The 9,422-nt window shown below is 36.0% G+C and overlaps 1 protein-coding gene across 5 annotated transcripts in view; it reads left to right on the top strand.

Annotated features, from left to right (window-relative positions):
* KYAT3 (kynurenine aminotransferase 3) overlaps positions 1-9,160 on the top strand; it is a 23,392-nt gene extending 14,232 nt beyond the window's left edge. For all 5 annotated transcript variants that reach the window (XM_083867868.1, XM_083867867.1, XM_083867871.1 and 2 more), the window contains 8 exons: positions 1-123; positions 215-335; positions 2,944-3,020; positions 3,809-3,898; positions 4,466-4,652; positions 5,638-5,711; positions 6,145-6,231; positions 7,534-9,160. In XM_083867868.1, coding sequence (XP_083723994.1) covers positions 1-123; positions 215-335; positions 2,944-3,020; positions 3,809-3,898; positions 4,466-4,652; positions 5,638-5,711; positions 6,145-6,231; positions 7,534-7,596 — 822 coding nt within the window. In that variant the 3' untranslated portion in view covers positions 7,597-9,160. The remainder of the gene's footprint in view (positions 124-214; positions 336-2,943; positions 3,021-3,808; positions 3,899-4,465; positions 4,653-5,637; positions 5,712-6,144; positions 6,232-7,533) is intronic.
* Positions 9,161-9,422: the final 262 nt, after the last annotated feature.

Raw genomic sequence — 9,422 nt, 5'->3', positions numbered from 1 at the left:
AAAAAGGATGGAAACTCTGCATCTAGTGCTGATTGGGTCCTAGATCCTGCTGAACTTGCAAATAAATTTAATTCCAAAACAAAGGCAATTATTCTGAATACCCCACACAACCCAATAGGAAAGGTAAGAGTCCTGCTTTAACACCACTTTAATTTCAAAGAATGCCTTAAATACTGTGATTAATGCATTTTCCTTTACTTTTTCTATATCCCAGGTTTTTACCCGAGAAGAACTCCAAGTAATAGCTGATCTCTGTATTAAACATGACACCCTGTGCATCAGTGATGAGGTGTATGAATGGCTGGTGTATAAAGGGAAAAAACACATTAAAATAGGTACTGATTTTTGTGGCATCTGAGAAGTGGTTGTGGAATGATGCTGTGAACTTGCCTCCCAAGGACAATGCTTGCTGGAAGAAGCTTAAACTTGAAGCTTTGAAATTTTTCAATGTTTAGGCTCTAAAGAGGATAGCCCCTATCTTTTCTAAAAAATATTTTAAAGAATAATTTCCAAATAGAATTTTCAAAGCTCTTAAGCGACTTTGGAGCAGATATCCATAGAAACCAGTGGAACTGATGCTTGTAAATCAGTTATGATCATATGAATTTGCCATCCTTATTCAGTTACTTTGTTGGCCATGACAAGTATAGCTGCTGTTAGTGTATGTGTATTAGACAGTGCTTTGCTGAAGAACTAATAGAAGGGACAGGAATTAGAACTTCTTTCTCAAGGCTTTGTAGAGATAATCAATGAGGGAAATGGACAATGAAGAACACAATTGTTTTTGCTCCACAAATTATATAAACTAAAAAATAGTATAAAGGTCATTGTGGACATAGTGCATGAGCCCTGTGTGTCCGAAGGATGGAGACAGGATTAAATACTGGACAGTGAATTCAATGAAATAAGTCCTGCAAGTGCATTATGAAAGCCTGTTAAATCTTCAGGTAGTGTTGCTACAGGGGTAAAGGACCATGCAAAAACAAACCAGAAAAACAAATAATGATGCCAAGTTCCTGATCCTCTTGTTTTACTTGATCCAAGATTCAGAAGTTAATGGAATCACTCCCACTGCCTCAGAACATTTTAACCTAATGCAGGTTACTGAACTCCTTTGCCAGTTCTATAATGCTACAGCTATGTATTTCTGTGAAAGTTTCTATTCTGGTGGCCTTGGGTTGGCTCTGCTGATGTATTTGAAAAGTCCAAAGCTTCCTTCTCATATGTACAGATACTTTGTTTCTGATGGTAGCATCTTGCATGAACTATCTGTTCTGATGTACTTATCGTTGTATTGAAGCACATTTCAGTAGTGTGCAATAGAGGCATATAGTTAAGATTAAACAAATGAAATCAAGACACTTAAGTATAAATTAGACATGAAAAGACTTACCTATTTTAATGGTTCTACCACTGGTTGAATGCTGAATAATTTTGCTTCTAGGCTTCAATTCTATATTTGTAGAGTGACAAGAAAATCCATTGGTGGGGGCTACATCATTGTGAAAATTGAAGCTTATGAGTAATAGAAAGAAAATTATATCTAAATGACTTGCAATACTTGTTAGCTCAGCTGCACAGTTGCTGATCACCCAGCTGCAGAACACTGATTGTATTGGCCATGCATAGGCTGTGAGTCTGTTTTGAGGGTGACCTAATTCCGTGGCTGTTGTGGTTGACTTGATAGTGATAGTGTCTTAAAGACCTTCAGACATGGAAGAAGGAGAACATTTTGGGTACATTAATGTGATAGTAATCTGAGTCACTGCATCCTAACAGGTTACCTAACAGTAACTGATCATGTGTCCCAGTTGGAAAGTGAAGTTGGTTAAAGATTTCTACATGGGCTTAGCAGGTGTTTCATGGCCTTAGCATTTCATGCAAGGCTGTCTTCAGAATCAAAATCTGTGTGTGTGGTGTAAGGTAATCCCTTTTCCTTTTCAACAGCAACAGGTCCAAACACATTTTCAGCTACACTTCATCTTTACAGAGAGGTAGTGAATTCTTAAGGTGCAGTAATTCCATTGTCATCAACATCTTAATGCTTCAAACCAAAACATTTCCAGTTGAACAAAAGACATTCTGTAATTTAGCATAAAATGTAAAAATACTGTATAAAGAAAATGCAAATCAAAGCCGAGAAAGTTAGTCAGCTAAGTTTAGGTACAGATTCTCTAATAGATCCCATGATATCATCTTTAACTTTAGTGTTAAAATACTCTAGAACTTTCAGGGTAACACTGTAAACAATAACATTATTTCAGTGAAAGAAACTGGTTCTGCTCTTTTTTTACTTAAGTTTCTCATATTCCTTGTTACTTTTAAGTCTATAAAAACAATACAATAAAAATGAGTGTGTTACTTCCCTATTTATTAACTCTTGTGTTTCCATAATAACCTCTACAGAATTTATCCAATGCAGTGACACTTTTTTTTTTTTTTTGTGGGAGATAGTAGTAAGTACTAAGAAGTCCTAGTAATTATTTTATTTTTCTGGTATCTTGTGACAGCCAGTGACACTGAATTGGACAATTCTAGTAAAGATTGCAGTGCCTGAGTTAATGTTGTGTATACTGTGTACTATTACCAGGCATCAGAAATAATCTGTCCTAGGGTGAATGGGTAGCCGTCGATCATATTTTTCTTATGGATAATTGTCCATTTTTGCTGAGATAACTAACACGTAGTTTACAAACTGTACCTCTTATTTTCTGTCTCTTCTTTCTCCTTTCATTAATCCTTACCTTCTTACCACTGCTAAAAAGCACTGGCCCATATATCTTTTCTCATTTGTTACAATTGCTGTAATTTTAGAATATTCTCATTGTTTGTTTAGGATGCTGCAATGAACACACAGCTCTGAGATAGGGGCACTGCAGTTCTTCAGACTACATGGAATATGTGAGTGCACTTGTACCAAATTAATTTTATTTTATGTTACAGCTACGCTGCCAGGTATGTGGGAAAGAACAGTAACTATAGGAAGTGCTGGGAAAACATACAGTGTAACTGGCTGGAAGGTAAGAAGAATCAATATAAATGAGTTAAGTTATATAAACAGAATGCATTTATTACTCTAAAAATGCCTCTGTTTTTATGACCTGTGTTCTGAAAGTTTCTGGCAAATCTTCATGTCTCCAAAACATGACAATACCATTCAATTGGAGAAATTACTTATCTTTAACACCCATATCTTAAATATCTTGTCTCTTAATTGATAAACTCTTGTGAGTGTAAATTACTAAAAAAACCAACACAGTATGATTTGTTCAAAATCAGTAAATTTTTGGAGAAAACATGGATATTATGATATTTTAACTTCCCAGTTTTCTCATCTTAGCTTTTAAATATGTATGAGAAAGTGAAAAAAAAATTTTTGACAACTAAATTCTTCTTCATCACCTGTGTTCAAACTGATCCACAGCACATATGATTCAGGACTGAGCTTTTTTTTTTTATATTCAAACTGGCTTTGACACAGGAGTTTAAGAGATGGAAAGGTTCTAAACCAATTAGAAATAACCTTCCTAATAAATGTTTAGTTTGATTTCTAACCCTTGTTATATGAAGAGTTAGAAGTTTGCTCAGTATCCTATGAGAGATAAGGGAAACTATAATTGCTGTCTCAAATCAACCATTTTTAAAAGGTATACACCAAACTTTGTGTAAACCATATTTTTCTTAATAATTTTTCAAAACAAGTTCTTAGAATAGAAAACCTCAAAACATTGGCTAATTTTTAGTTTTTGTTATCTTTTAGTAACACCACTGCCCATAAGTATAATATATGCATGCTTTCCTCCCTTAGCTTGGCTGGTCCATTGGTCCTGAGCACCTGATTAAGCATTTGCAAGTTGTTCACCAAAATACATTATATACTTGCCCAACTCCATTACAGGTAGGTACAGATGGGACAAAGGAGATTGTTTTCTGGTGTAAGAAAGCTGTTGGCCTTATGTAATAAAACAACAATCACAACAATGAATTTTTAGTTGTCAAAATACATATTCTAGGGTTTAAAAAGAGGAAACAAATTTGGTCAGCTCACCGGATATTTTAAAAAAATCAATCTTGCAGATTCTTTCATCTTTCACCTACTTCTTGCATAAAAGATGACAATCTAAGGTTTTTCTAGCAAATATAAATGAAAGTTCTGTCTGCTAGTGTCTAGTATTCTATGGTACCTTATTATTGAACAATTAAATTGAACTTCAGATTGTAAACCCTTGTGTCAAAAACTCTGACTTCTGCGTATGTTTAGTGCCTAGCAAAATATTGGGGGTGTTTTGGGTGTTGCCTCAGCACAAAGTAACAAACAGATTACAGTTGTAGCTTGTGTCATTTGTGTGGTGATTTGGCTAATAAGGGGCCAGGATTGAACAAAAATTCCCATGATTTCAGCAGGAAGTGTGAGTGTCTGTGAGTTTACTGAGTGCTAATGAGTCTCTTGGGTTTGTGTTTCCAGGAGGCTTTGGCACAAGCACTTTGGATAGACTACAGGCGCATGGACGACCCCGACTGCTATTTTTACTCCCTGTCTCGAGAGCTGGAAAGCAAGCGTGACCGGATGGCTCAGCTGCTGAAAGAGGCTGGACTAAAGCCTGTCATTCCAGATGGAGGATACTTTATGATTGTTGATGTCTCCACACTCAGTCAGTATAAAGTTTATTAAAGAGCGCGTGGAAAGTAAATTTGGCTAATCAGAAAATGCAGCTTTCATTTTAAACTACATTCTTATCTCGTATGCACACATACGTGTGCATAATGTCAGGAGTACTAACTGGGATTGAAATTTTAAGTTTCACCTTAGCTGGTAAAGTAGATTTAATGAGCTTCAGCAAAGCATTTGTGATCCTAACTTGTTGTCCGTGTTATGCAAAGCTTTGACAAGTTTTTAGAGGATAAAGGAGGTAGATAAACATTCCTATTTTCAAAATGTCTATGATTATGAAAATGTTTGAGAGCCAAGCACCTGGATAATACCCTGAATTCATACCATTTGTATTTTCCTCTTTCTGGTCTTTCTTTGTTTCTTTGTTTTTCCTAATCTGACGTCACACCCTAAAGGCTCTTTGAAACATTCTGATCTCTAAACACTGTACAGCACTACCAAAATTTACAAACTTTTTGAAAATTCAGGTTATGGTAGCTTCAGAGGAAGAATTCCCACAGGGAAAGGTTTTTAGTTCCACATTTTTTCACTAATTCATCTAAATGGCATTTGTCATTCAGACAGCAATGTTTAAACACAGGATATCACAGTTTAATCACGTGTCAGGAAGTTTTAGGTACCCCATTTTCACAGATGAGAAAGCTGCATTTTCAGGGATTATTGCCATACATGCAATAAGTGCACTCTTCAGTACCCTCCATAGCCCAGACTTCAGGACTCCTTGGGGTGTTACAGGGCTTTCTTCCAAGCTGCGTCTCAATTTGCTTTTGGATGGAAAGCAAGGGCTCAGATCAGAAGGGAAAGGTTCAATCTGTTGGCCTATTTTACTTCTTATAGTATAATTTTAAAATTAGATATTAAAACCTATATCTTCATGCTGAAGTATTAATTGTAATACAAGCTGTTAATTAATGCCTTTTTCTTGGAGTCTAGGAAATCTTACAACATATTTGTTTTACATTTAGATGTGGATCTCTCTGATGAAGATGAGAAACAACCTTATGATTATAAATTTGTCAGATGGATGATAGCATCTAAGGTAAGATGTCTTAGTCATACTCTAGTTTTAGAAATGCTTTTCTATTGAGAGCAAGAGAAGTGCAACTGTAGTTCTTAAATAATGTAGCAGAAGTGTTCCATTCAAAAGATTATTTGATGTTGCTCATATGGTGTGACTAAAATATTGCTAAGTATGTTGAAAATGTATACTGTAGGTTTGTGCCACATCCCAGCATTTTTCTTTCAGCATGCTTAAGTGTTAGTTGTACAAAAGTACCTTTGAAATATTTTACTTAAGAAAAGTAATTTGATTTTAGTAAACCCTAGCCAGTGCGTATAAAACTGAACCTTGTCTTTCCCTTATGTGTTGGGAGGGAGAGTTCTAAGAAACAGAATAGTAAAATCATCATGCCTAAACCAGATTTTTTGTACACATTTAAATAAGCAAATGCTATTTTTGTTTTATGTTTCAGAAGCTGTCAGCAATTCCTCTTTCTGCATTCTGTGGCCCTGAGACAAAGAAACAGTTTGAAAAATACATACGTTTTTGCTTCATTAAGGTAAACTTGTGTCCTGAAAATCAATGCAATACAGGAATATGCAACAAACTGACTTTACATTTTTCCCAGGGTCTCTTGTATTGAAAGCTTTTAGGAACAAAAAGTTAGTTTGGTGTAAAATTCAGCACAAAGTATCTTCAATTGTCTTTTTGCTGAGAGACTTTACACCATCAGTGTGGGTGACATGGCTAAGAAGGGCAACTTGCAGAAAACAAGTGGATGGGTAGACCTTTTAAGCTTATTGTATTGATTTTTAAAAACATTCTTGACTGGTGGTGTCAGTGAAAATTACTGAGACAAGTAAGCTATCAATTAAAGTGATAATCCAGAGCAGACAATAACTCTATAGCAGAGTGTGTGCCCCATGCCCATTCAGTGTCCAACAACAAAAACAGTGAAGAGGTCACCTTCAAATTTAGCTTGCTTGCCTGAGAATACACAGAGTTTTACGTGGGCTCCAAATTACAAAAGAAAACATGTTTTTTTGTGAATTGGCTGATTTTTGCCATTTTGTGAGCACCTTCTTTGCACATATTTTTCCTCCTGTTAAGTCTGTTCTTGAAAGACTGGAAGATCTGGGAACAGGTATGTAAACTTTGATAAGCCCAAAGCCCTAAGATGTTTCCTAATTGTTCTGTAACAGAGTCAGCATAATGGAACATGTGCAAATCCTGAACTGTCCTGTGTAAAGATCAGAGCCTTAGCCTGAAACAGTAAAAAAGCGGAGTTTCTCCCTGTGTAACTTACTTCTTTTGATGAGGTGTAAATCTATGGTATAAACTGAGCCAGGAACAACCAGGATGAAGTTACTTGTTGTACCTGTGGCTGATAAACAGCACAAATCATCTCAAGTTAGACTGCCTTCATGACTCACCAGGCTGCAGCCAAGCTACACAGTTTGGAGGGATTATGTTTAAATCTTCACAGCATAACAGGGTTGCAGGGAGATTAAAAAATCCCAACTGGAAAGTGTGCTAGCATGTCTCCAAACCAGAACTGCTAAGTTGCATCACTACATTAATGCCATGAATTTATGTAAGTATTGCTTTCATTAAATGGGATAATATGAATGCTGAGATGACATCTTTTAATTAAATCTAATAAATATTTTCAAGAAATCAGCATTGAATTCTTTGTATAGTCCAGATTTGTACATAATAACTGTCAATGAAAAACTGGCTGAAAAGATATTTACAGGATGCAACTGAAACAACCAAATACCGATTTGAGATGATATAATCATGACTGACTCTTTTCAGGAACTCCATTCTTGCAGTAATAGTGTTGTTCCTTGTTTTGCAGAAAGACAGCACACTAGATGCAGCTGAAGTGATCCTGAAGAACTGGAATAAACAGATAGGCTGATTTTTCTTTTTAACTCTTCCATATGGTATAACTATCTGACAGTAGAGAGTTTTTTATTGGAAATTTAAGAAAAAATTACTTAATACAGTACAGAATTAATATGACATTGTAAATAACTTTTTGCTGCTACCTGCTGAGGAGTTAAAATAATGATTTACTGAAATATGTGTAAAGCAACTCAGAAGTTATTTTCAGTCTTTTAAAAATAAATCGCTTTTCTCATAAAAAAACCCCAATGGGATTGATTTCTTTTACTGAAAGAAAAAAATTATAGGACTCTGTGTAAAATAAATAAATTATATAGGTATTTTAATGCTTACAAGTAAAAAGGGGGAGGTGTTTTTGGTATGAGATAGTATGGGAACTAGAGAGAGACTTAGAAACATCTTAGTTTGTGAAACCAAATAATCTGCAATAAAGGAGGATTAAAACCCATGGCACATATTAGATAATTGCAGTGACTTTCTACCTGCCTACTATCTACCTGCCATACCTGTCTACCTACTCTCTCCGTAGAAATTGCATCAGTTTAAATAAAGTGAAAAGTGCTAAGTAACATAATTACTATTTTATTTCCCACAACAGTCATGTGTGGTGTTCTGAAAGTATTCAGTCCTCAATACAATTATAAAAGTGCCATCTAGAACAGGAATTATATTTACTGATGTCTACCTTGTATTTATTACATGGATGAATCTACAAAGCAAAATATAGAAGACTTTGCTTTGGAGGCTCCTTTACAATCAGAGGTACAGTGACATAATTATTTCTGTTGTTCTTTTTCTTTCCATGTTACCACATTGGAAATATCACACCAAACTTCAAACTTTTTAGATCTAGGGGGGCCATGGAGGGGGGGCTAATGCTGTTCTGTGGAGCTCAACTAGCTTGGTTTCAAGCACAGTAGGTAAAGGACTTGTTTCAAAAGAAGTCAATATGGAGAATTCCTTTCTAGCTGCCTCCTTTTTCACTTCTTTCTGCAGTCTTTTAATCTGTGGATGGGTTTCCCACTAGCAGAAGCAATCCAGGTAGGTGACTTTTTAAGTCTGTGTGCTTTGTCCTCCATGATCTTTGTATGTCCTTCTCACAGGCTGTCTTGTTTTCAGATGGGAGAGAGTTCATTTTATTCTCAGTACTTGGCACAGTGCTGTGTTTTGGATTCAGTATGGGAGTAATGTTGATAACACACTGATGTTTTAGTTGTTGCTAAGTTGCATTTATCCTAAATCAAGGACTTTTTTATGTCTCCTGCTCTGCCAGTGAGGAGGAGCAAAAAACTTAAAAAAAAAAAAAGCTGTGAGGGAAAATAGCTGGACAAGGGAGCTGAGCTGGCCAAAGGGATATTCACACCCTCGAATGTCATACCCAGAACATCAGCTGGGGAGTCAGTGGGAAGGGGGAACAGATCAGGCTTCAAGAATGGGCTCTGGCATCAGTCAGTGGGTGGTAGGCAACTGTCTTGTGCATTACTTGTTTTTCTTTCTTTAATCCTTTTTGTTATTATTAATTATTTACTATTGTTCCTTTTTACTTTGTTTCAATTACTAAACTGTTTTTATGTCAACCTACATGTTTTACTTTTGATTCTTCTCCCCATTTCACAGTTGGGGGAGGTGGGTGAGTGAGCAGCTAAGGGCTGCTTGTTGCCAGCTGGGCTTAAACAAGACACAGCTCTTATGGTGCAAAGACCGAACAAATTCAGTAACTTGTTCTGCCAGTGTTTTACTCATTCTGTGATCACATACCTGGACTCTTAACTCAATTCTATTAGACTGTGACCATGGCCAGGACCTAAAAAAAGGTATAGAACCTGGACTGGGTGAAGA

The sequence above is a fragment of the Zosterops lateralis genome (genome assembly GCF_965231275.1).
Source record: "Zosterops lateralis genome assembly, chromosome: 9".
Taxonomy (NCBI): Eukaryota; Metazoa; Chordata; class Aves; order Passeriformes; family Zosteropidae; genus Zosterops; species Zosterops lateralis.
Note: the sequence above shows the minus strand (reverse complement) of the source record. Positions and strands in the feature narration are given on the sequence as shown.